The sequence below is a fragment of the Trachurus japonicus genome, chromosome 15 (assembly GCF_045865225.1).
Source record: "Trachurus japonicus isolate A0001 chromosome 15, Traja_1.0".
Taxonomy (NCBI): Eukaryota; Metazoa; Chordata; class Actinopteri; order Carangiformes; family Carangidae; genus Trachurus; species Trachurus japonicus.
Genome location: NC_140921.1, coordinates 2887957 through 2915632, shown reverse-complemented (window position 1 = coordinate 2915632; position 27676 = coordinate 2887957). Strand labels below are relative to the sequence as shown.

General features: G+C 42.5%; 2 protein-coding genes across 3 annotated transcripts in view; both read right to left on the bottom strand.

Moving 5' to 3' along the window:
• LOC146973014 (spectrin beta chain, non-erythrocytic 1) overlaps positions 1–4534 on the bottom strand; it is a 152946-nt gene extending 148412 nt beyond the window's left edge. The window contains exon 1 of the mRNA XM_085799255.1: positions 4458–4534. The gene's annotated coding sequence lies outside the window, so the exon portion shown is untranslated. The remainder of the gene's footprint in view (positions 1–4457) is intronic.
• Positions 4535–15487: 10953 nt separating this feature from the next.
• acyp2 (acylphosphatase 2, muscle type) lies at positions 15488–21439 on the bottom strand. Of its 2 annotated transcripts, XM_085801012.1 has the most exons (4): positions 21277–21439; positions 21035–21051; positions 20202–20311; positions 15488–15757 (listed from the first exon to the last, which is right to left on the bottom strand). In XM_085801012.1, the coding sequence occupies exons 1-4, from the start codon at positions 21425–21427 to the stop codon at positions 15643–15645; spliced, it is 393 nt and encodes a 130-aa protein (XP_085657138.1). In that variant the 5' UTR covers positions 21428–21439; the 3' UTR covers positions 15488–15642. The 2 variants fall into 2 exon arrangements, with proteins under 2 accessions (XP_085657138.1, XP_085657139.1); XM_085801013.1 differs by lacking the exon at positions 21035–21051 and having other exon boundaries at positions 20202–20308; positions 21257–21439.
• Positions 21440–27676: the final 6237 nt, after the last annotated feature.

Here is a 27676-nt window from a genome sequence, read left to right as displayed (position 1 = left end):
TTTGATAAAAATGTTGAACTATCCCTTTGAAAAAGAAAAAAAGAAGAAAAAAAAAGGACTCATATTTTGAAAAACATGGCCCAGCTTCCTGTTTACTTCCTGTCTGTGACATCAAAACGTCTTTAAAGATGAAAGAAGAAGATAAGAATCAGTGTTCCCGTCCGCTCTCTGCAAACAAACACACGCCTGTGACACACACACACACACTCTGTCAACAGCGCTCTGCACTAATTAACACACACACACACAAAGACCTGTTTACATGAGAGGTGGAGCGAGCGGGCGAGCGAGCCCCGGAGAGACAGAAACACAAAGTGAGAGAGAGAGAAAACAGGAACCGCTGAGGTGAAACAGAAGCTAGAAAAAACTGAACTTTAGAGGTGCACTCAAACGCAACACGACCCCGTTAGACCAATAAATAAACACTGGAAACTAACTAACTAACTACTTCTCTATGGAGGACGAACAGAGGACATTAGTAGTGTAAAATAAAATAAATGCTAAATAAATTCACTTTGGTGATGAAAAATGTGTTTTCTGTTTTTATTTCCACATTTGTTTTTATTTTTTCATTCCTTTATAATGATGTCATGTTTTGTCCTCCATACATAAAGCCTGTTGTTGTCCTATATATCCTATATATGAGCTGCTGAAACCAGAGACAGGAGACAGAACCACGCCCTGAGGTCCAGACCAGTTTTCTGTTTCACGTTTTACTTTGAAAAGGTCCAGACAGGAAGAAGAAGAAGTAGAAGAAGACATTTTGACCGTGTCCTCGTCCTCGATACGACAGCAACTTGTCTTTCATTAAACACACAGGAAGTGTTCGGTGGGATTCACATCGCAGGAGCTGCATCATCAGTGTTGTGTTGCTACGGAGATGAGATGGACCAGCAGGACAACCAATCACATCAAACGTCACATCAACAGTTTGATGACATTTGTAGCACATAGTGTTGCTTAGAAGAACTTGAACAATCATGTGACCTGAGCGTGCACGAGTAACCAGGAAGTAGATCGTCTCTCTGAGCTGAGCTGCAGCTGCAGAAAAAAGACGAGCTAAGAGGTCAAATTTGACTTAAATCAGCCAATCGGGGGCCACCGTGGACGATGACATCATCATCTCCAAAGCTACGAGCCTCTGTTTTCCAATTAAATACATAAACCCTGAGTTTTCATCATGAGACACAGTCGTGGAGTTTTCAAAATAAAATAGCCAACAACCCCAGAGTTTTCAAAATAAAACACGACCCCAGAGTTTTTAAATTAAAATGCAACCTCAGAGTTTTCAAAATAAAAACATTAAACCCTGAGTTTTCATCATGAGACACAGTTGTGGAGTTAAAGGTACAGTATGTAAGAAATCTAAAGCAACTGGCCGTAACATCCTCCTAATATGTCACAGAGACTCAGGAATAATGTTCATATAACATGATGAACTCACCAACAACAATAGTACAGCCAGAGTATTCGCATTAAAAATCTTTTTTTGCAGACTGCAAATCATGTTTATGTTTTGAATTTACGTGTTTACATGTTGCGCCACCTAGCCCTCTCTCACAGTCACGGCGGCGTCAGTGGCATTTCAGCCTCCGGTCTGGTCCACTGAGCTGCTGCTACGACTGGGAGAAAAAATGAGATCGCTGTGTTTTGAATTTGACTGCAGTAACCGTTTTTGGCCACATTCTTACATACTGCACCTTTAAAGCAGAAGTAAGGTGAATGTTTGTGTTAATATAAGTCTTAAATAGTTGTATCTTCCGACAGCAATCACTGTGAGTCTGAGTGTTTGGTCTGAAACACGGGTCTGTCAGTCCCTCTGCTCTGAGCCCAGGAGAAAACTTTCCTTGTATCCTACAACCTTTATCCAATGAGGAGAGAGAACGGCATAAAGGGGCAGTCCTCTCTGTGTGTGCAGCCAAGGGATGCGCGTGAATGTGGTGACGTAGGGACGAGGACGGGGACTGCTAACTCCATCGGCTGACAGGAAGTTAGACAAAACCACCATATCGCTTACTGCTGCTTTAATAAAATAGCCAACAACCCCAGAGTTTTCAAAATAAAACACACCACCCCTATAGACTTTCAGGAAGTTTGATGATGCAGCTGTTTTGTTTTGTTATATTGAGACGCTGCAGCAGTCGGTGATTTACAGTACAGCTCCGACTGACGACGACTGCATCAGGAGAAGCTGCTGCATCATCATCACCATCATCATCATCATCATCACCACCATCACCTCCAGCAGCAGAGAGGATCAGTCTGAGTCAGAGCCACAAGAAGCTGCGTTCAGGAGCATCTGATCCACAAACAGCTGAAAAAACGTCTCTAAAACATGCTGCGTTCAACGTTTTGTGTTACACCCCCAAAAAATATTTCCCATAAACCCCTCTGCTTCCTGCCCCCCCCCTCGTCTCTCTGGCTTCGCTCCATCTCATTTAAAGAGGCTGTGAAACTAACAACAAAAGGAAGAAAAAAAAAAACAGCCGACCTGCGTTTTTTTAGGAACCGTTTTACCTCAACGCAGCAAAAAAAACGTTTCTTTACTTTAGTGTTCATTATCCAACACATTCATCCATTATCCAGATCAGCTGCAGATCAATGGACAGGAAGTTCATCTGTGATAATCAATCAATCAATCAATCAGTCGTCGTTATAGTTGGTTGATTCAGGTTCAAGAAAACAAGACGAAACAAAATATTTTATCTTTGTTCTTTACTTTTCAGCCTTTATCCTGTTATCTATGCATCTATTATTAAACACCCCACTCTAATAGAGCTGTCCAGTTGCATTCTGGGTAATGTAGTATGTAATGTAGTCAGATATTGATGTTAAAGCTCTTCCTGTGTCCTTGAGCTCCCCTCCCTCACGGCCTTTGACCCCCCCACTCCCCTGGGGGTGGGGGCAGGGCAGGACAAACCCACTGGTGAAGTTCACCACCAAAAAACTGAAATGATTTCAATTCAAAAAGGACAAAACTTTATTGCCACAGCAGCAGCAGCAGCAGCAGCAGCAGCAGCGACGTGAGAACGAGCCGACGCCTCGGTGTGAGACGTTCGAGGCTCCGGGGCAACAAGTGGCCAAATGTTTCCCAGCTACTGCATCAAAGAAATAATAAAAAGGGAGGAGGAGGAGGTGGAGGAGGAGGTGGGGGAGGGGTGAGGACAGAGGGAGGGAGGGAGGGAGGGAGGGGGAGACAGACAGAGAGAGAGAGAGAGGCAGGATGATAAGAGGAAAAACAGGAGGTGCATGAGGAAGATAAAGAGAAGATATGAGGAGAAAACAGTGAGAGGAGGAGAAGGAGGAGGAGAAGGAGGAGGAGGAGGTGGAAGATTAGGGGAGGAAAGAGGAGAAGAAATGAAGAGGGGGAGGAAGAAGGAGGGAGGAGAGGAGAGGAGGGAGGAGGGGGGAGGAGGAGAGGAGCAGCCCATGCAGCCTGTATCTGATTACATAATTGCTCCACAGGATTTGAAACCGGGTCTGCGCCACAAAAAAAAGCCTCAAAGCTGCAGCAGCGTTACGCACAACTCCTCCTCCTCTTCCTCTCCTTCTCTCCCTCTACTTCTCTCCTTCTCAACACCTTCCTTCTCTCCTTCTCTTCTCCTCCTCCTCTTCCTCTACCTCTCCAAACACTCTGAGATCACAGATGTGTCTCATCACTGCAGGGAATCCTCTCCAACTCAAACCCACACAACCGACAACCAACCAACCGACCTGCAGCAGAAGCAGCAGCACAGGGGCATTGTGGGAATTGTGGGAATATTCTGGGGTGTTTGTGCTCCGGGGGCTGAGGTCACAGGAGGAGACCGGCCACGCCTGCACCAGAACCACCAGAACCAAAACCAGAACTAGTACAATCTCCATCAAAACCTCCATCATCATCACCATCATCACCTCCATCAGATTAAAAGCTGCTGCAGATCAACCAGAGTTCAGCAAAAACAACAACAACAACAACACGCAGCAGCTGTGGCGCACGAAAAGCTCCAAAACACACACACACACACACACACACATTTGTGCACACACTTATACACACACATACAAACACAAACACACACTAGCACAAACACAAGTTCAACACCACCACCGACCGAAGGACCGACCCAGCGGGCTGAGCTGGGAGGCTTCGCCGGGGAGAGGAGCTCTGTGAGCGGCTGCAGCGACACTGATGAGTCGGTGCTGGAGCTGGAGCTTTAACTCGGGTTAAAACCAAACAGCCTCTAACTAACCCGGGATAGATATAGAGATATGATATGATATGAGAGCGTGCACAGCCACAGCCACAGTCACGGTCGTCACTCCACGTCGCGTCATGGACGTGGATGCTTCTTCTTCTCCACAATGAAACCAATGGATCTGTGATTTTTTTTTTTTTTTTTTAGGGGGAAAAGAAGCAGAAGAAAGAAAACAGCCTGGCTCGGCTCGGCTCGGCTCGGCTCGGGTTTAACACTCACCTGAAGGCCGACAGACAGACAGCAGCGCAGTGGAGAGAGTCCCGCTCGGCTCGCAGTGAAGGACGGACGGATCTCTGAGAGTGAGAGTGTGTGTGAGTGTGTGTGTGTGTGTGTGTGTGCAGCTCGGAGGGAAAACGGCGCAGGAGCAGAGAGTCCTCAAATCCACCAATCCCCCTCCTCCCCCTCCTCTCTCCCCCTCCCCATCCCCCCCTCACCCCGCCCCTCCCGAGCCGAGCTGCTCCACTCGGCCTCGGCTCTGTTCGGACTGCAGCAGCGGCCGGTGCGCTCGGTTCACTCGGCGCGCTGCCTCCGGCCGGGCGGTGCTTATAGAGGCTACACACACAGCCTAGTGGGTGATGCTGCACAGACTGAAAAATAAAATAAAACAAATGAATGATAAATAAAAATTTAAAAAAACAATAGGCCTAAATAATAACCACATGATGATGACACGTCTCACTTTCTGGTTCCTGTTGCTACGGTTACGTCACACTGGTCTAATTTAGGATTGTAAATGTATTGCCTATTTGAGCTTTATCATATTATTATTTTGTGTTTTATATCAAATGGTGCAATGCTATATTATTCATTAATTAGATTATTACATCATTTCAGTGTCAGTTGCAGAGATTTAAGTTCTTTAGTTTTTTTAAGTTCTAAATGTATTTCAAGATTCAGAGTTAGGGTAGGCCTAATTTTTCTTTGTTACAAACTCCTGAATAAGATTAATCAACACAAAGTGAGATATAGGCTACGTGGATAAATAAAATAGTATTACTAAAATAAAAGCAGAATAAGAACAGAACAAAATAAGATAAAATAGAAAAGGCCTAAATAAAAAATATAATATGTAGGCTACATGTACAAAAAAAGCAAAATAATGCACAATTTCAGTTTGTTCCTTCGTCTGTAAATAACATGAACAAGTTGAAGAACAAAAACACAAAAGCATTATCATACATATTTGAACCATGATCAATATATTGCTGTGGTTTATCATCATGACCTGGTGCAATATTCATTTTCAATTTTTATATTTTAGTTCAATTTCACCACTGAGGGATGATGATGTATAATCTATGTAACATTTAACTAAATATTCATATAAAATAAATAATTTACATAAAAACAAAACTGTTATTTCTTTTCCAATTAGTTTAGTTTATTTAAAAATAAAATTCTTTCCTTTTTTTGACATCCTCATTTGGGAAATACCTCAGTTTGCCTCGTGTATGTTTATGTTTCTGTTTTTACGTGTCTGTTTTCGTGTGAATGTGACGATGAATTAGATGCACATGTGTTGCTGAGATAGATTTGGGATTCCTGTCTTTTCTGATTTGTCTTTGGAATATTTTTATTTTATCAGTTCCTTTATCAGTGTTTATTTTTGTCTAATTAGTTCATTAAAGTTTGACAACATGTAATAAATAAACAAAGAAAGTTAAATATTATAACAGGCTCGTTTCAGAAGTTGTCATCAGTAGTTTCAGTAGTTTCTTGGATTTGACTTGTAGAGTAAATCCAAGTACAGAAGCCTGTGAGGACATAAATCTGATGAGACGTTTAAACTAAATGAACTTCTCCTAAATGAAAATATATAAATGACAGTGCAGTTTTAGGATCCAACAGTCTGACTGTCTCCGCCCGTCTGGGCTGCGCCTGCACAGATATGAAGCGCCACCGGCTCCAAACCGTTAGAGAGGGAGGAGGAGAATCAGGAGGAGGAGGGAGAGGAGGAGAGGAGGGGAGAGGAGGGGGAGGAGGGAGGGGGCGATGCAGAGAGTGAACGATGCCAAACAGACTGAGAGAAGTTCTCATCACACAGAAAGAACCACGATCTGAGAGGACAGTGAACGCACCACAGTTCTCCTCTGTTGTCCTCCTCTCTCCTCTCTGTTCTCCTCCTCTTTCTCCTCTGTTGTCCTCTGTGCTTCTCCTCTCCGCTCCTTCTTTCTCCTCTCTGTTCTCCTCCTCTCTCTTCTCCTCTTTTCTCCTCCTCTGACCTCTCTGGAGATATTTCCCATCAGGCCTCTCTGTTCTCCTCTGTCCTCCTCCTCTCTCCTCCTCTTTTCTCCTCTCTCCTCATCAGTTCTCCTCTGTTCTGCTCCTCTCTCTTCCTCTGTTCTCCTCTCTCCTCCTATACTTTTCTCCTCTCTGTCCTCCTCCTCTCTGTTCTCCTCTTTTCTCCTCTCTGTTCTCCTCCTCTGTTCTCCTCTCTCCTCCTCTGTTCTCCTCCTCTCCTCCTCTCTGTTCCCCTCTCTCCTCCTCTTTTCTCCTCTGTTCTGCTCCTCTCTCCTCCTCTGTTCTCCTCCTCTCCTCTCTGTTCTCATCTTTTCTCCTCTCTGTTCTCTTCTCCTCTTTTCTCCTCTCCTCCTCTTTTCTCCTCTCTCCTCCTATATTCTCCTCTCTCCTCCTCTGTTCTCCTCCTCTCTCCTCTGTTCTCCTCTCTCCTCCTCTGTTCTCCTCCTCTCTCCTCTCTGTTCTTCTCTTCCTCTCTGTCCTCCTCTCTCCTCCTCTTTTCTCCTCTCTTTCCTCTGTTCTCCTCCTCTGTCCTCCTATATTCTCCTCTCTGTTCTCCTCTCTGTTCTCCTCCTCTTCTCCTCTCTGTTCTCCTCTCTCCTCCTCTACTTCTCTCCTCTCTGTTCTCCTCCTCTGACCTCCTCTCTGGAGTTATTTCCCATCAGGCCTTGGGGCATTCGGTGTTAAAGTTTAATGCTCTTCTCTTCACTTCCTGTGTCTCTAATGAAACTGGAGATGAATCATCAGATAAAAGGAGGAGGCTCAGTGTCACTGTTTTTACAGGAGGAGGAGAAGAAGGAGAAGGAAGAAGAGGAGGAGAAAGGAGGAAGAGGAGTAAGAGGGGGAGAAGGAGATCCTTGGGTAAAAAATGTAACAATGTAATGTTCTGATTGGACGATGGGGAAAACTCACCGACCAATGAGGTTCAAGCAAACTGAACGACGACTTTGTTTTTATGAAAGGAGGAAAAGAGGAGTGTGTGTGTGTGTGTGTGTGTGTGTGTGTGTGTGTGTGTGTGTGTGTGTGTGTGTGTGTGTGTGTGTGTCAGAGATGAGATGATGTGATCATGTCATGATATAATCTCCCTCACACACACACACACAGAGTGAGAGTGATGCATTCAAGGCCTGAAGGACGTCCAACTGTCCAGCATATGTGTGTGTTGGCAGAGTGTCATGTGGCCTTGGAGGTCCTGCTGTGTGTGTGTGTGTGTGTGTGTGCGTGTGTGTGCGTGTGTGTGTGGATTATCACTGTGTAGAAATGTCCAGTGGAGCGTGGTGTGTTGGTGAGGAGAAGGTCAGAGGTGGAGGAGCTGATTCTGACTCCAGGAATAAACCGGAGTCGTCACCGCAGATTCATTAGATCATTTAACTGTTAAGCAGGAAGTAACGTCGCCATGGGACCTCAGTTCGGAAAAAATCTCCATGTAAGTGAACGGGAGTTAAAGTTTTATTTCGAGATCTGACTGAATTGTAGCCTATCATGAGAAAAATATCTGACCTTAAAGCAGATATCAGTGGCACGGCCGTTTCGGCTAATGCTGTGTTCAAGGCAGGCTTTTGAAACTGTAAGTTACAGCTTCAAGTCACAACTACGACTTGGTAGCGTTCCAGGTAACCCGTAGCTCGTGTTTTTACCGTCCTGTTGTCTGTGAAAGTTCCCTATAACGGCCACTCGTAACTTCCGACCCGTGAACTCGTACCAGATCGAACTGGTATGACTTCACAGGAAGGAAAAACACAAAGTACGAGTTTCCTTGAACGCACCATGAGTTAGCAGCCCCCGCCCTTGTCAGGCATCAATTGGTCCTCGTGCTACGTCACCACATTCACGCGCATCCCTTGGCTGCACACACAGCCCTTCATGCCGTTCTCTCCCCTCATTGGATAACACTTGTATCCCACAAGGAAAATTTTCTCCTCGGGTTACAGCAGAGCAGAGTGACGGAGAGACTCGTGTTTAGGCTGAAATACTTCATGTAAGTGATTGCTGACGGAAAATAGGACTATTTAGGACTTATATTAACAAAAACATTCCACTGATATCTGCTTTAAAGCAGAAGTAAGGTGAATGTTTGTGTTAATATAAGTCTTAAATAGTTGTATCTTCCGACAGCAATCACTTCTATAGAGTGTTTGGTCTGAAACACGGGTCTGTCAGTCACTCTGCTCTGCTCTGAGCCCAGGAGAAAACTTTCCTTGTATCCTATAACCTTTATCCAATGAGGAGAGAGAACGGCATAAAGGGGCGGTCCTCTCTGTGTGTGCAGCCAAGGGATGCGCGTGAATGTGGTGACGTAGGGACGAGGGCGGGGACTGCTAACTCCATCTGCTGACAGGAAGTTAGACAAAACCACCGGATCGCTTACTTCTGCTTTAACCAACTTAAAACATTGCGTTTCATGCCCAAAAATCAGCAGTTTATCGTAAAACAGCAACGGAAGAAGTAATGTGAAGACGCTCTACGGACTACATATCTGGTGTGTGACGTCACCTACGCCACCTGTAGTCTTTCTGGTTACGGATTCTTCAAAATTTTATTCTACAATAGTTTTACAACAAACTGCTGATTTCTCTTCATGAAACGTGATGTTTTAAACAGGTAGAGGTCATATTTTTTTCTCATGGCACAGTTCAATCGGATCACAAAATAAAACTTTGACTCCCGTTCACTTACATGGAGACCTTTTCTGAATTGAGTTCCCATGGTGACCTTACTTACTGCTTCCGCTTAGGCTCTCTATAGCTGCAGGGATCAAATTTTGCATGAAAGTCAATGGGTAAGTCTTGTGTATCGGTGTATGAATCCACGTTTCGATAGGCCATATAGTTTTTGATCAATCCCTGATCAATGACCATGATCATTTTTGGAGAAATTATGAGATTATAATGGGTGTGTATTGCACGGAATGTTCGTGTCAGAGTGGGTGACATCATCGCTTAGAGTGGGAGAAGTTGTCTGAAATCGTCTGAAACTTTTCTCTTTCCACACTCCTCCCGGCCACAATTTACACTCTACACACATGATTTTTTCCAAATTTGTAGACAAACTTGTTCTGTCCCTCACAATGTGCTCAAAATATCAGAGAGACTTACAGAATTTGAATTATCAGCCTCTGAGTGCGGCCACGTCTGTCTCTGCTCCTCATTGACTCCAATACAAAGATTTTCTGAGAGAAGCAGAATGGACCCCTGTTTTAAACTCGCAAGTGTCTCCAAAATATTTACTGTAGAAACACCAGAATCACACCAAACCGTTCAGGAAGTCCTTACAGCGATGATGGTCTGTGTTTTTTTCTGATAGGAGTTACCGTTTTGTCAGAATAAGCCCAAATGTGAGACCAGTGCAGAGGCAGAAAATCACTCTTTTTCTCCACGTTTGTGTCTGCCTCAGCCTGGGGGGCCTCTATCGTCTCTGGCAACCACCTCAAGTTGCCGTGGTAACCTCTGAGCCTCAGGCCAGAGCTCGTTAACTTCATAAACAATCCACCTGGAGCTCGTTAACATGTTTATAGGCCTAAACACACACAGTTTTTAACAAAAAAAAATGTATTAATGAATTCAAGAAAATGCTGTCAGTAATCAGGGTGTAGTGTGGCATGGATGCGTGTATGTGTTAGGATTGAGACTGTGTGTGTATGAGTGAATGTGTGTAAAATAGACCAAACCAACACAAATAACTAAAAAAAGAAACAAAGACCCCCAAACCCCCACAGGTTGTGCTGAAGGCCTAGTGGCCACACCCAGCCAGGTGGCAGCTATCAAGCCTGACGAGCTGGCAGCAGCCCTGGAGACTCCTCCATCTTAATGATTCCTCACAACAGCCTAATTATTCACAATGATTTACCATGGTTTGAAACACATGCAAATCAAAATGATGACAAAATGATCGGAAATAATTCAAGAAAACACTGTGCTAATGTTCAGACCAATTCATTGAGAGACCAGCTGCACATGTTAGATCAGAGAAAGCAGCAGCCACTGAGTCAGTTTGCTTTTGTGAATTAATTGACACGTTTGTTTATGTAATAAATAATAATAAAAGCCTAATATAAAATCAGCCCAGTCGCAGCACTAACTGTGGTTCGCTATTCGTGATCACCGTGTCTCGTGCGGGCATGAGGTGGTCGGACTACCAGTGATCTGGCTGAGGGGGAAAAAACTGAAGTGTCCGTGAAAGAGTGTAGAACAGCAATGGATCGAATGTGTCCTACAGACGATACTATTGCCACGTCTATTTTATCTATCTATCTATCTATCTATCTATCTATCTATCTATCTATCTATCTATCTATCTATCTATCTATCTATCTATCTATCTATCTATCTATCTATCTATCTATCTATCTATCTATCTATCTATCTATCTATCTATCTATCTATCTATCTATCTATTTGTCTGTTCTGAGACGTCACATATTTCTGGGACAAAAATGAGTCTGGAGATTCATTTTTATTTCTCTTTGTTTCACTCACTGTGAAATAAAACAATAATAGGCCTAATAAAATCTCCTATAATAGTCGATTGAATGTAAATGAACTGTATAGGCGACAAGATCTGAATGTGGTTTAACGACACGGTGAATAAAAAACACTTGAACTGGTCCAAACAGACGAACAAACACAAACAGCATCAAAACAAAAGGTGTTTGTGTTAAATGTCAGAGTTTCTTTCACTGTAAAGTTGGACTCCACAACTTCAACACGTTGCCTGGCAACAGCTGCTGATCAGCACCCACTCAGGTGTGTGTGTGTGTGTGTAGCCTATGTGATGAATAAGACAAACTGTGTGGGCAGTTAAAGTGCTGGGCAGATATTCAGGGAGAAAATAGATGGAGAGAGAGAAAGAGGAGGCGGAGGAGGAGAGATGGAGTGGGGGAGGAGGTGAGGGAGGGGGAGAGAAAGGGAGGAAGAGGAGGAGGAGAAAAGGAAAGAAGGAGAAAAGAAGAAAAGAGAAGAGGAAGAGGAGAGAATGAAGGAGGAGAGAACAAGAGAAGAAAAGAGGAGGCATCAACTTTTCTCTTTACTCTCTCTCTCCCTCTCAAACACTTCCATGCAGAGTGGCGTTTCCACGGTGACCACTATGGGATGCCAAATTGGGTTGCTGGGAGAGGAAGAGGCCGAGGAAGAAGAAGCGGAGGAGGAGGAGGAAGAGGAAGAGAGAGGTCGAGACCGGCGCTTTTTATTTATTCTGCAGCTTTTCCAAAGTGGTTAAAGTGTGTGGGTGGGCTCTCTCTCTCTCTCTCTCTCTCTCTCTCTCTGAGTGTGTGTGTGTGTGTGTGTGTGTGTGTGGGAGTTTGTTTTATTATTTGTTTCGCTGTGAACAAAGTGAGAGCCACAGTGTCGGAGGACTCAGATTCAGATTCTCTGTGTTAGTGTCCTGGTGCGTTCATGGACAGACGACAGGGTTCATCATTATTATTCATTAATATCATTAATATTATTATTATCATTATTATTAAATAAAGATGGTTTGATCATTGAATTCAAGGATTTGTGTAATGTGCAGTGGCGGCCTGTCAATAGGGGGCGCTATAGGGTGCCGCCCCCATCAAAATTTCAGGAAAAAAAGTATAGACAAATAACATAATAAAAAGTAATTACCATATCTGTTCAGTGTTCACTCATACAATGGGTTTTACCTTCACATTTTTAAGACTTTCCATTCCATATTGGGTTTATTCTGGGTTGTTTCATACATTTCAATAGCGAGGGGCGCCGGCCTAATGAGTGTGTATGTAAGTTCTAAACTTTTGGCTTCCATGTGACTTCATGCTGGTCTCTAATTGGTTACTTAAAGATTCTCCAATCAGTGCGTTTGGGTTATTTTTCATCCAATCGGATTGATTTATGACCTGTCAATCAAAGTCACTCCCCTGGCAGCGGAGACGTGCCTGTCACTCAAACCCGACAGACACGCCCACGTGCACACGGAGCAGGAGACAATGGCGGCTTCAAAAGAAAATTCGGTTGTTTCTTTACGAAATAATCCTTTCACAAGGCGTTCGCTGGAGGAAAAAAAGGATAAAAGAGCTTGGACCGGAGCAACCTGACTTAAAGGACAATTCCGGTCGAATTCAACTCAGGGGTGTATTTTCATATCATTTTAGGTCTAAAAGAATGAATCTGAAGATTTTCAGTTTAATCGCTCCTGTTTTGCGGTAGTTGCGTCTGTCCGCGCATCGCCGCGGCAGCAATGAATGGGAGTGGATGTAAGTTCCGCTGTTTAGGCTGTTTCCAGCCCTCAAAGCCGCATTTTTTTTCCACAGACAGCGTCAGATGGAGACTCAAACATGCACCGAGAAGTTTATTTACTTCAAGCAAGCCGACATGTTTGTAAAACTAGATCTAATTCAAAGTCTCCCGGAGTCTCGCGCGAGACCCAGTTGCCGCTCGGTGTGTTCAGGAGCAGTGGGAAAAGCTACCGTTTTGTCATAAACACAGGAATATCAACTCTTTACTTGCTTCAAGTAAAAAAGACTTCTCGGCGCATGTTTGAGTAGCCACCTGACGCTGTCTGTGGAAAAAAATGTAGACTTGAAGCAAGTAAAGAGTTGATATTCCTGTGTTTATGACACAAGCGGTAGCTCCTACTGCGCCTGAATACACCAGCACTGCAACTTCGGGCTCGCGCGAGACTCCGGGAGACTTTGAATTAGATCGACTTTTACAAACATGTCGGCTTGCTTGAAGTAAATAAACTTCTCGGTGCATGTTTGAGTCGCCATCTGACGCTGTCTGTGGAAAAAAATTGCGGCTTTGAGGGATGTAAACAGCCTAAACAGCGGAACTTACATCCACTCCCATTCATTGCTGCCGTGGCGATGCAGGGACAGACGCAGCTACCGCAAAACAGGAGCAATTAAACTGAAAATCTTCAGATTCATTCTTTTAGACCTAAAATGATATGAAAATACACCCCCGTGTTGAATTCGACCGGAATTGTCCTTTAAAAAACATTTTTTTACATTTTATTGACCAAATACCTAATCGATTAATCGTTTAAATAATCGATCGATTAATCAATAATGAAAATAATTGTTATAGTTGCAGCTCTGAAGTGAAACTAAAACTTGTGTAAGGAAAGTCACATGACGATGCAGCCGTCCAATTAGGACAGGGGAAGGGGGCGTGGCCACCGGAGTGACACCGACGGCGTCTGTGACCTTCATCACTACATCAGCAGGTGTTCCTAACAAACTGACCACTTATTTATTGCTCACACACACACACACACACACACACACACACATACACACACACACACACACACACACACACACATACACGCACACACACACACACACACGCACACACAGAGGCTTTTAGCAGAATTAAAGTGAGCTGCTGGTTCTTGGTGTTTTCTGAGGAGACGCCGCCGCCTGTGGCTTTTATTTCATTACAACACACACACACACACACACACACACAGACACACAGTTGACATGGCAGTGAATAAGGTGTGTGTGTGTGTGTGTGTGTGTGTGTGTGTGTGTGTGTTATGTAAGAACATCATTACATTAAGATCCTCTTCAAACACACACTAGCAGCCAACACCTCCTCCTCCTCCTCTCTTGTATGATTGTGTGTGTGTGTATGTGCGCGTGTGTGTGTGTGTGTGTGCGTGTGATGTCTCGAGGTGAGTTGGCATGACGACAAAGCGTCCATTTCCAACAGTGTATCCAGGGAGAGTTGGTTTCTAAGCACTGATATGCACACACACACACACACACACACACACACACGGAGTGGAGCTCTGTTCCTGCTGTGTCAGGGGTTTTTGTTGCCGTTGCCGTGGCAGCCGATCTGGGATTCTCTTGCTGTGATTTAATTGGATCAGATGGCAGGTATAATCAGGTCCGTTATGTAACGACATCATCAGTGTGTGTGTGTGTGTGTGTGTGTGTGTGTGTTGCTTTACATCATATGGTGACTTATACATTTACATATATATACAGACACATAGGGAATCAAACCAGCAACCTGCTCTACACCCACACATTAATATTATGATGATTATTAATATTATTATTATTATTATTATTATTATTAGGGTAAATAAATATGGTTTGATCAGTGATCCAATAAAAAATAGAGCAGATTTCATAATAAAACACTCAGAGAAACCAAATCCTGCAAAAAAAAAAAAGTTGGATGGATGGTGTCATCCAGGTGGTGAGGGGGCGGGGCTTTGTTGTGACATCTCAAAGTGACAGGAAGTACTTTTATACTGTATGGAGCTTTAATATAAGCATTTACCTTTATACTTAAAAATGTACACATAATTCACTTATAATTAGATTCTTTAAAATTTGTTTAAAACAGTTATTTCATTTCATATATTTTTGTAAATCACCTTGGCTGTGAATTAAACTATTACACTACATTATAGTTAAAATTATTACACATTACACAAATCCTTGAAATGGCCAATATATGAAATAAATGTTTTAAACTTTGATTTAAAACAATTAAATTATATAAGTGAATTATGTGTACATTTTTAAGTATAAAGGTAAATGTTTATATTAAAGCTCCATACAGTATAAAAGTACTTCCTGTGACTTTGTGATGTCACAACAATCCCCCATCACCACCTGGACCCACCATCCAACTTTTTTTTGCAGGATTTGGTTTCTCTGAGTGTTTTATTCTGAAATCTGCTCTGTTTTTTATTGGATCACTTTAGGAACCAGTCAGCCAATCAGAAGAGAGGCTCAGAGCCTCCTCCTCTCTTCTGATTGGCTGACACTGACCTGTTGTTACTAGAGCTCCAGAGAGAAGCTGAGAGAGAGAGGAGGTGGAAAACTACACTGAGATGGTTTTTAGATCTTCTCCTGGATCAGCCCTTCAAAATAAAAGACTCAGAGCTCACTCTGTTTCCTGCCTTAATGCTATAATCTAAGTGGCTGCTTCCTGTACAGAGTTGATCATTGATCATTGATCATTGATTGAACACATAATGGACATGTAGACGAGTGTTTTCACAGAGGAGCGACAGGAAGCAGGTCCCAAAAAATAAAATATTATTTATTCATGTGACAGAACTCAACTTCCTGTTTTTCTTCATCAGTCTTCATCACAGACTTCATACAGACGTGAAACCTAAACTCAGATCAATTATTGATCGACTGATCAGGTCTGAGCTCTGGCGTTTGATTGGTGGTTCAGTATCGAGTGCTGAAGCCGGAGAGCGTCACCTTGTCGATGCTCCGCTCGTTACTGAAGGAAGCTCTGGTGATACGACTGGACGGACTTCCCTCCTTACTGAGCCACACCTTCCTGAGGGGGGGAGGAGGGGGGAGAAGTAGAAGATGAAAGAAGAGAAGAGAAGATGAAGTAGAAGGAAGAGGAGGAAGAAAATAATAAGAAGAGGAAGGAGGAGGAGGAAGAGAAGAAGGAAGAAGAGAAGATTCAACCAAACTCCACTCTGTGTACACAACATTGCAAATCTGTCTGTCTGTCTGTCTGTCTGTCTATTCATCTATCCATCCATCCATCTATTGTTTTTTTTACAGTAATACTTTATTGCAAAGCTTCTTGCCTTCACAAACATAATCAGTCATTTCATTCTCTTTGCGTTTTTGTACTTTGCATTTTTTTCAGGTATACAGGCTATTTACAAAATACGTAAATACTGTAACAAACCCTAAAGAAAACAGACAAACATACACGAGGCAAACTGAGGTATTTCCCAAAGGAGGATCTCAAAGAATGGAAAATAAAATAAATAAATAAATAAATATAAACTAATTGGAAAATAAAAAACAGTTTTGTTTTTATGTTGTTATTATGTTATTATACATCATCGTCCCTCAGTGGTGAAATTGAACTTAAATATAAAAATTGAAAATGAATATTGCTTCAGGTCATGGTTCGAATAAGATTAAGATTAAGATTAAGATTAAGATATACTTTATTAGTCCTTGACAGGAAACTTGTCTTGGGCACAAGTGCTGACACAGCTGCATCTAAAACCACACATAGCGAGCACATGGTACTCATGGTGTACACATACAGAGAGCTGCAGAAAGTAAGGTGCGCGTGGAGCACATAGAAAACCACCATTATTTAGATTAAAATAATAGAAAAAGAAAAAGAAAAGAAAATCAAAAATAAGAATAAGACTCAAACGTCCGTAACAACTGCTTCTACTCTACTATGGAGGAGGCAGGGCCGGTTGTATGTCGTATGTATGATAATGCTTTTGTGTTTTGTTCTTCAACTTGTTCATGTATCTATCTATCTATCTATCTATCTATCTATCTATCTATCTATCTATCTATCTATCTATCTATCTATCTATCTATCTATCTATCTATCTATCTATCTATCTATCTATCTATCTATCTATCTCCCTCATGGGAACTCGTCCGGTTGAAGGTCGGGGCGGTTCAACATCTGGACGGTGAAATGCATGATGGGAAATACAAACATTACTTCAGCTAAATATAAAACATGAGAACGAGAGCGAGTGTGTGTCTGTGTGTGTGTGTGTGTGTGTGTGTGTGTGTGTGTGTGTGTCGCTGTCTGTGATTCTGATGATGCTTATATGTGTGTGTGTGTGTGTGTGTGTGTGTAGATTATAGGAGATTGCAGAGGATCAGGGTCACGTCCATGTAGCTGCACTGACTGAAGCTCAACCAGAGAGTGTGTGTGTGTGTGTGTGAGAGAGAGAGAGAGAGAGAGAGAGAGAGAGAGAACGACAGATGTCCTACTTTTTTTCTTTTTTGGCATAAAAACTTCACCATCTACAGTCGACTGATCTGCTGCATGACCTACTATACTATACTGTACACACACACACACACAGACACACACACACACACACACACACACACACACACACACACACACACACACACACACACACACACACACACACACAGACACACACACACACACAGACACACACACACACACACAGCTTAGCGTTTACTCTACAGATGTTTGTTGATTTTCCTCCATTAACGTTTCACTGATCTCGATGATCCACACACACACAAAAAATGTAAATATTTTTAAGGAATATGACAGAATGGAGTGAAAGAGCTGCAATTAGTGCCTCCCAAGCAGATTTACTTAAAGGGATAGTTCAACATTTTTGGCAGATTGGTCCATTGCCATAATCCCTATAGTCATAGCAGTAGGTTTGTTACCTTTATTTGTCGGTGCAAGCTATTTTTAGAACGGCGGAGCAGAGCCGTGAGCTGCTCAGAGCTACGCTACGGAGGCTCATTATGGGATTTCTTGGTTTCCCTCATCATCAAACTCATCAAATACACAATCCAACAACTCCACAACGCTCTGGTGGACAAGTTGTGACCTGCACATTCACCACGCTATGAGATAATAACACAACGTTACCACACAGAGTTGTTTTAGAGGGAAATACAGAGACTGTTGATGAAAAACTGTCCCTGAAGGCAACACGCATCAGCGGTTTTGCATGAATTTCCCTCTAAAACAACTCTGTGTGGTAACGTTGTGTTATTATCTCATATGCAAATTTTTTTTTAGTAGGCAACGTTTAAACATTTTGATTCGACGACATAAACAGTCATAGGGAACACCTAACTTACAGTGTGTGGATTTCTGTCAACAATCTTATCTTTCTTGAAAATTGTAATAAAGTGATTTGAGTGCAGATCGTTTTTTTTACCCTTTGAGAATTGAATATCTAACCCATAAATGCCGAAATAATATTCATAGGTTTATAATATCTCTTTTCTTTTTATAATCTGGAACGTTCTGTGATGTGAAACTGATCTGGAGTCTGTTCTCCCTCAGTGAGCACGGAGGAGAAGTTTCCTTAAAAGGAGGAAAAGAAGAAGAAGAAGATCCTGATCAGACACCTGCTGCACCTCCTCCCTCTCTCTCTTTATCTCTCTTTCTCTGTCCTCCTTTCTTTTCTCACTCTCTTTCTCTTCCTTCATGCTCCAGTTTTTTTATTGTTACGCTGCTCGGCATTCGGGGAATTTTTTTCTCCTTCCCCTCTGTCCACCACCTCCCATGCAGCTTTTTCTCCTCCCTTCCTCCCTCTGTCTTTCCTTTTCTCTCCGCTCATTCTTCATGTGTTCATTCTCCACCCTTCCTCCCCCTCTCCCCCTCCCCTCCCCCCCCCCCCCAGCAGGAACAGCTGCTTCCTGTTTCCCAGGCCCGACAGGAAGTCAGGTCCCGGTGAAAGTGGCGTTCAGAGGAAGGACGTGGGAGAGAGCGAGAGAGGAAACACGGAAAAGATTCCTGAAAAGATTCGGATATAATGGACGGAAATGTTCCAGATAGGCAGCGTGTGTGTGTGTGTGTGTGTGTGTGTGTGTGTGTGTGTGTGATATTGTTAGTGAAAGTGAGTGTTAATCAGCGTGTCACAGCGAGGTCATAAATGATTGATTGGCTCGTTAACAGAACAACAACAAAAAACTAAAATCTGATTCAACTCTGTGTGTGTGTGTGTGTGTGTGTGTGTTTCTGTGTGTGTGTGTGTGTGTGTGTGTGTGTGTGTGTGTGTGTGTGTGTGTGTCCCTGGAGGCGGTGATGTCATCCAAACGAGACACCCACACCCCGGTGACATCACTCCCAACAGACAGAGACAACGTCAAAACTATTATCTTTAGGTGGAGTTAGAGTTTGTGTCTCTATAGATAATAAACAAAACAATCAATACATTTAAGTCAGATCTATAAATAACATGAGGATGAATCTAAAGGCTCATTGATGATAATTTAAAGGGATAGTCCAACATGTTGTTTTAGAGGTAAATACAGAGACTGTTGATGAAAAACTGTCCCTGAAGGCAACGTGCATCAGTGGTTTTGCATGAATTTCCCTCTAAAACAACTCTGTGTGGTAACGTTGTGTTATTATCTCATAGCGTGGTGAATGTGCAGCTCACAACTTGTCCACCAGAGCGTTGTGGAGTTGTTGGATTGTGTATTTGATGAGTTTGATGAGTTTGAAACCAAGAAATCCCATAATGAGCCTCCGTAGCGTAGCTCTGAGCAGCTCACGGCTCTGCTCCGCCGTTCTAAAAACAGCTTGCACCGACAATTAAAGGTAACAAACCTACTGCTGTGACTATAGGGATTATGGCAATGGGCCAATTTGCCAAAATATTGAACTATCCCTTTAATATTAATTATGTTTATATTAGGTGAAGTGCTGGATTAAAATGATTTAACTGATGAACAAAAGAAAAGGCTGTTACATCAAACATTAACAACAGTGTTCATGACCTTGATGTAATGAATCAAAACTGCTGTGTTGTTAATTAGTTGTATTATAAGACTGGTTTTGTGTAACTTATTTGCTTTTACTTGTTCACTTTGTTGTGATAAAATGTGTTTTTATGACTATTTTGTGTTAATATCTGTACTGAAGTATTGTTTTGCCTGATTTTAACCTGGTGGGAAAATAAATACTCTAAATATTAGTAAATGTTTTTTCTGTTTTTAGGACAAATATGAAGTGTTTTACATGAAATGACATTTTCTTAAATACATTTCCATACGTCAAAGTGAGAAAAGAGTGAAACCTGAACTTCAGTAAACACACTGACATTGTGAAGGTGAACAGTGACACCTGGTGGTCGACACACAGTAACACAACAACACAACACACTCTGGTCCTCCTGACTCGACTGATATAAACAGCTCCTTCTGCTTCTCTGTGCTGTGTATTTGTGTTCTTGTTGTGTTGTTGTGTTGTTGTTGTGTGACTGTGGACTCACATGTCCTCCACCTGGGCTGCAGGACCCTGGACTTGTCCCACCACCGTCCCGGTCCGGGTGTTCTTCACCCAGCCCACCAGACCCCGACTCAGCCCCTCCTTCTCCGTGTACTGCAGGACACAAAGGGTTAAAACTCACAATACAGTTTTATTTATTTATTTATTATCACGATTAAACAAGCCGAGGTATTATGTAAATTAACAAACTGTTCCTTCAGGAGTCATGTGACGTACGAAGCTCTCTGGTTGGTTAATGTAAAATGCTCTGACCTGAAGCTACGAGTTGTCCTGTCACTGATTTACTCTATTGATAAACCCAATAATGTATTTTTATTGACCGCTTTATTAATGGATTAATATCTCTCTTGTCAATTTTTGTTAAAATGTTTCTTTTTATTTCCCATTAAAATATCAAAAAACGACCAGTCATTGTAGCGTTCACATCTCTGTACCTCCTTCTAACCTTTTCTCTGTTGTTGCACTTCATTATTTTAGGCTAATGTTTGCTGCAGATTTTAACATGTGATTTCTCTGTTTCCATCTTCTTTAATTGTATATATGGCCTTAAATTATTACTGTAACATTTGTAAGTGTTTGTATGAATATATTTTTTCTGTGCATTTCTTTTAATCTTGTGATATTCTAATATTTGTTATGGGTGGAGGTTTTACAGGAGCTCTCTGAGCTTTTCGCCTCTTCCTGCACTGTATGTTATCTATCATTGTGATTTGTGCATATCTTATTTTATTCCTTTAGTGCAAAATAAAACACTGAACCCATTGATGAAGATGATGAGGAAGATAAAGATGACAACAGGCCTCTAATAAAACTCACCATTCTGAAACACACTCCTGGAAACAAACAGAGAGAGAGAGAGAGAGGACAGGATCAGCTCAGCAGCAACTTTTTGTTTTATTCCTGGTTCAAACCAACATGTAGAGTCTAGTGCGTGTGTGTCTGTGTGTGTGTCTGTGTGATCCTCGGTCCTAAATTAAGCAGCAGATCAGTTTACAGCTGTGAGCTCAGAGCAGCAGCGAGGAGGAAGAGGAGGAGGAGGAAGAGTTGAACATACGGACCCTGAACGTTGCCGAAGATCTCGAAGTCGACGGAGACGAGCTGACTTCCTGCTGCAGACATCCTGAGAGGAAGAACAGAGCACAGGAGGAAGAGGAGGAGGAGGAAGGACGAGTGGCACGGCGCTCTCTCTCTCTCTCTCTGCACCAACATGGTCGCCCCCTCTTTCTCTTTTTTTTTAAAGGTAAATCCCCCCCAGTTAAAGGGATAGTAGAACATTTTAGCAAATTGGCCCATTGCCATAATCCCTATAGTCAATAGTCATAGCAGTAGGTTCGTTACCTTTAATTGTCGGTGCAAGCTATTTTTAGAACGGCGGAGCAGAGCCGTGAGCTGCTCAGAGCTACGCTACGGAGGCTCATTATGGGATTTCTTGGTTTCCCTCATCAAACTCATGAAAAGCAAAAAGAGGAGACCGCACACATCAGCTCCCTTCTGTGCAGATTTATTAGCACATCAATAGTAACGTTTCGAGCTCATAGCTCTTCATCAGACTGATGATTGATCAGAGTCTGATGAAGAGCTATGAGCTCGAAACGTTACTATTGATGTGCTAATAAATCTGCACAGAAGGGAGCTGATGTGTGCGGTCTCCTCTTTTTGCTTTTCCTGTCCACATTTTTTGAGGCCAGCACCTATTGAACTGGATGTGCGCGACCGTGTCTACTCCTCATCAAACTCATCAAATACACAATCCAACAACTCCACAACGCTCTGGTGGACAAGTTGTGAGCTGCACATTCACCACGCTATGAGATAATAACACAACGTTACCACACAGAGTTGTTTTAGAGGGAAATTCAGAGACTGTTGATGAAAAACTGTCCCTGAAGGCAACGTGCATCAGCAGTTTTGCATGAATTTCCCTCTAAAACAACTCTGTCTGGTAACGTTGTGTTATTATCTCATAGCGTGGTGAATGTGCAGGTCACAACTTGTCCACCAGAGCGTTGTGGAGTTGTTGGATTGTGTATTTGATGAGTTTGATGTTGAGTTTGACAATTAAAGGTAACGAACCTACTGCTATGACTATGGGATTATGGCAATGGGCCAATTTGCCAAAATGTTGAACTATCCCTTTAAAGGAGACGGCTCCTCTCTGAGCTCTGGTCTCTGTCGTCCAGTAGAACTACATGTCCCAGCATGCACCAGCACCACAGCTGTCAGCTTCTGGCATCATGACTCAGGATCAAGTTCAGGATCAGATGGTTTTTAGTTTAAACTATAACGATGCGTTCAATGACCTCTCTGTTTCAAGATAAATTGTTTTACAGTGTAAATTGGGTCTAAAAATAAAAACTTAACTGGATCCAATGGTCTAAATGTGAAGAAACAAAACTTTAAGAAGCATTTCAACATTTTAGAGCTCAAAGTAAACCTGCAGAGCTGCAACTATGAGTTGATTTATGGCAAATTAATCAACTATTTTAATTGTTTCTGATTTAAAAAAGCACTAAAATCATCTTGTTGCAGCTTTTAAGTGAAAAGTTAGTGTTTTCTGTCTTACACATCAGTAACTTGAACCTGTTGATCTAAGAAAGAGGCTCTGTCAGTATTTTTGATGTTTTAAGGAACTATTCTGCTGTTTAACTGCACAAAAACAAAACTTTAAGAAGAATCTTAGAGCTCAAAATAAACAAGAGCTGCAACTATGAGTTGATTTTTAGCAAATTGTTTAGATAAGATAAGAAAAAAAAACACCAAGATGATCTTGTTGCAGCTTCTCTAATGTTAAAGGGACATTCCGGCGTAAATTTAACCCATGGTCCAACGCACCTTAACACCGAGAGGAAGTCTGATAACCGCTAGCTTCTCTAGTTGTAGCAACTTTAGCAATGACCGCACCATAACAAACAGCGCAGTCTACGGATCCACTATCCACCGATCAAAAAGCCACTTACAGCCACAAATAATGCTCAGAACAGCACCAAACGTCATCAACAGTACAAACAGGGTCCCAGCCCATAATACGAGGCACCAAACATCTGTTAGCTTAGCCTGGTTTCTATTGAAAAGAGACGAAAACAACTCACCCACTCTCCTCCTGTTATACGCTATGCAGCAACTTTCCGCGTCCAGTATAACGTCCAAGCACTGACAACACACGTCCGAGTCCACAAAGCACAAAGACAAAAAACAAAAACACAAAAGTAGAAATGTGAACATAGGACAATCTCCTCAGGGAAACGATGCAGTGCTGTATTCCAGTTCCTTGTCCTTCCATTGTCAGACATTTTGTGTAACAGTGTTGTGCTCCCGGCTCTATGTACTTGCCAGTTGACTGTTGATGAGATGCACCTTCAGAAAACTGGTTGATCATCGGTTGATCATCACATTTCCCTTCGTTAGAGAAAGTCAAGATTCACCTGGGAGTAATTCACCAACTCAGGACAGATTTAGAAAAAAAGTCTAATGGAAATGTATAGAAATCTGCTTGAGACATATTATGACAACTTTAATCATTTTGCATGTAAAGACTTATGTGATGAACTAATGCCTAAATGTTGTGGGGGGTTAGACTATCCAACATAGATCCATTATAATACATTTTGAAGTAGGAAACAGCAGATCATTGTACATAATCATTTGCATGGATGAACCAAAGCATTTGCAACTTGTTCAAAGAAATGAGAAACTGTTTTTTTTTTATGTGCAAGTGACACAATGACGTGAAGATTGAACAAGTAGTTTTGAGAATTATCTGAATCGTCCACTAGAGGTCAGTCTCACCTCACTGAACACAGCTCTGCTCTGCTGGACTGTGTGTGTGTGTGTGTGTGTCTGTGTCTGTGTGTGTGTGTGTGTGTGTTGAGATCAGGGGGAAGTTTCTCTCTAAATTAGAGTTTTATAACATGAAGACGTTTTAAAAGTGATTATGATTTAAATAAATGTCTGAGGGTCCAGACTGGGTTTCAGTTCTGGTTCCTGAACAGGTGTCAACATGTGTGTGTGTGTGTGTGTGTGTGTGTGTGTGTGTGTGTGTGTGTGTGTGTGTGTGTGTGTGTGTGTGTGTTTGTGTGTGTGTGTGTGTGTGTGTGTGTGTGTGTGTGTGTGTGTGTGTGTAAAGTGTTTCCTGTACAGTATCTAGCGACTGAGGTCAGTGTGTTCAGACCATCGAGGAAAATATTAAGTGATTAGACCATCACATCGCTCTGTAAGCCACGCTGTAATCTCCACACACACACACACACACACACAGAGGGTGAGAGAGCATACTCAACATTTAGGGCAAACACACACACAGCCTGTAACACCCCCCACCCCCATCCCCACTCCACACACACTCGACACCATTTGAAGCATGAGCAAACACACACAAACACACACACACACACACGCGCGCTAATGTAAGTGTTTTAATCTGCGTGTGTGTCAAAACAAACACCAGGAGCTAAGGAGCTCACATCCATGTTTTAACACACTGCAGAGCTGCTGCAAGACACACACACACACACACACACACACACACACACACCATTGGAGTCGACAGAAGAACAAATCTTCTCTCTGCTGTTTTTACATTTTACTCATTTTGTAGAGTGACGTCAAAATACTTAAAGGGTAATTTCCGTTTTTTACATTCTGGACCTTATTTCTATCATAAAATCCGATCATTTCCTCCCCCAGATAACTTTGGTGTCATTACAAGTGGTTGTGATGAAATGAGCTCCAGCCGAGAGGCGCGTATATCCGTATAATGGAGTCTACAGGGCAGCAGAATGCAGCCTCTAAATAACACATTATCTGCAGAGAAACTCCTTCATTTCACCAATATTTAGTTGTGATAGGCTAGTGCTATTCCCCTCTGAGTCCGGGGTTAGCTGTTATCAACATCGGCGTGGCGCGGCTTGTTGCTAATGCTAATGCTACGGTTCGTTTCTGCGTGTTTCCGACTTGTCACAACAAAATGAGCAGCTGGATGAAGTTCAGCTTCCACAGGCTTCCTCTCCTCAACCTGGACTCACTAAAGCTCCGGCTAGTTGAGATAAAAATGGACCCAAATGCCGAAGCAGAATGATTATTATCAGAATGAGCCGGGCGGCGCTCAGAGATGACATCATCATCCAGGTCAGAGGTCAGTAGGTCAACCTACAGACCCCGGATGTTGATAACAGCTAACCCCGGACTCAGAGGGGAATAGCACTAGCCTATCACAACTAAATATTGGTGAAATGAACGAGTTTCTCTGAAGATGATGTGTTAATTAGAAGCGACTACTGCTACAACAAGGCTAAAAACAGACATCACATTCATTTTTTCCAAACAATTTGACCAAAATCCCATTCAAAAAACATATTTATTTTTAGGCGAGGGAACAGGAAGTGCAAAAAAGCGCTAACGGAGTTCCCGGTTTAGCTGACAGACTCTATTGCTACATAGCTAATGTTTTTTTTCTACGGTGGCTCTGAAGGGTCAACTCACTGAGTGTTAGAAAAACACAGAAAGATTTAAAAAAATAAATAAATAAAAGTTTTCTAAAAAGTCCAAAGTGCAATTCAGAAAACAACTCGACAACACACGAGTGTTTCTGGGGACAAAATGCTGAAGGCTAATGCTAAGCTAACACCTTTGCTGTCAGCACGGTAACCACAGTAACAGCGACATAGGTTGGTGGTTTTATTCGCTGAGTCTAAAATAAGTGACGATCTTTATTGTCACGGTTAGGCTACAACACCTACGACCACCACTAGGTGTCGCCTAGCAACAAAAACCTAACGACAGACGACCTGTGAGATTCGTTGTCGATTCATGGAAACGAAACGACGACTGTGAGTCAGCGAGACGGAACAGCTGCTGCTTATGAATCCATGTTTTTCTTGTTTTTTTTTTTATGAATCCATGTTGTGTGTTAGTGTGTGTGTCTGACACGTCTGTTGCCCCCGACGACGACGACGACAACGATGACGATGACGATGGTGCGTTCAGTGCGGCTCAGCGAGCGAGCGACTCGGCGCTGCTCCCAACAGGAGCCAGGAGGTCAGAACGTACTGGAACATCAAGTACATCACATACAGCACGCTCCAACACACACACACACACACACACACACACACACACACACACAGCCAACCTGCATCCCCACAGACGGCCTGTAACATCATCAGCGGGGATGAAATCAAAGGAGCAGCTGAAACATGAAAGATACACGGGGACAAATTGTAATGTTACACAAATAGATGTAAAGGAGCACACACACACACACACACACACACACACACACACAAATACAAACACACACACACACACACACACACACAGAGACACACACACACCCTGACTGTTTTCCGGCTGCAGCTTCATATTTACAGTACAGACAGAGTGATGTTTGTTGTTATTTCAAAATAAAAGCACAGACATGCCGAAGACACAATGATGATTACACATGATTTAACTTTCAGTGGGTGAAGAGTGTGTATGTGTGTGTGTGTGTGTGTGTGTGTGTGTGCTCAGGTGTGTTCAGGTGAAGTGGATAGCTATATAATATTATTGTGTTATCATCATATTATTATGATCATACTGTCTGTATGGAGGACCAGGGACTTAATGTCGTATTTGAATCAGCATTAAAAAAGTAGAATTATTAAAAGAAACTATAGATGAGTCAGCTCGTAATGTCCCATTGCTAAGTGAGATGCTCAAAGGGATAGTTCAACATTTTGGCAAATTGGCCCATTTGCCATAATCCCTATAGTCATAGCAGTAGGTTTGTTACCTTTAATTGTCAGTGCAAGCTGTTTCTAGAACGGCGGAGCAGAGCGGCGAGCTGCTCAGAGCTACACTACGGAGGCTCATTATGGGATTTCTTGGTCTCCCTCATCAAACTCATCAAATACACAATCCAACAACTCCACAACGCTCTGGTGGACAAGTTGTGACCTGCACATTCACCACGCTATGAGATAATAACACAACGTTACCACACAGAGTTGTTGTAGAGGGAAATTCATGCGAAACCGCTGATGCACGTTGCCTTCAGGGACAGTTTTTCATCATCAGTCTCTGTATTTCCCTCTACAACAACTCTGTGTGGTAACGTTGTGTTATTATCTCATAGCGTGGTGAATGTGCAGCTCACAACTTGTCCACCAGAGCGTTGTGGAGTTGTTGGATTGTGTATTTGATGAGTTTGATGATGAGGGAAACCAAGAAATCCCATAATGAGCCTCCGTAGCGTAGCTCTGAGCAGCTCACGGCTCTGCTCTGCCGTTCTAAAAACAGCTTGCACCGACAATTAAAGGTAACGAACCTACTGCTGCTACGACTATAGGGATTATGGCAATGGGCCAATTTGCCAAAATGTTGAACTATCCCTTTATCACATTTATCATCATCATCATTTTTATCATCATTATGTTATGTCTTTTCCTGTTTTCTAACCAATAATAAAAATAAAACAGATGG

Excerpts from the sequence above, each read along its gene's own strand:
- acyp2 (XM_085801013.1), bottom strand. The coding sequence starts at position 21,427 with ATGTTGGTGCAGAGAGAGAGAGAGAGAGCGCCGTGCCACTCGTCCTTC. Across the intron at positions 20,309-21,256 it reads GTCCGTATGTTCAACTCTTC|ACGGAGAAGGAGGGGCTGAG; the intron begins CTCCTCCTCCTC and ends GTCCTGCAGTAC. Across the intron at positions 15,758-20,201 it reads GCAGCCCAGGTGGAGGACAT|GAAGGTGTGGCTCAGTAAGG; the intron begins GTGAGTCCACAG and ends TCCCCCCCTCAG.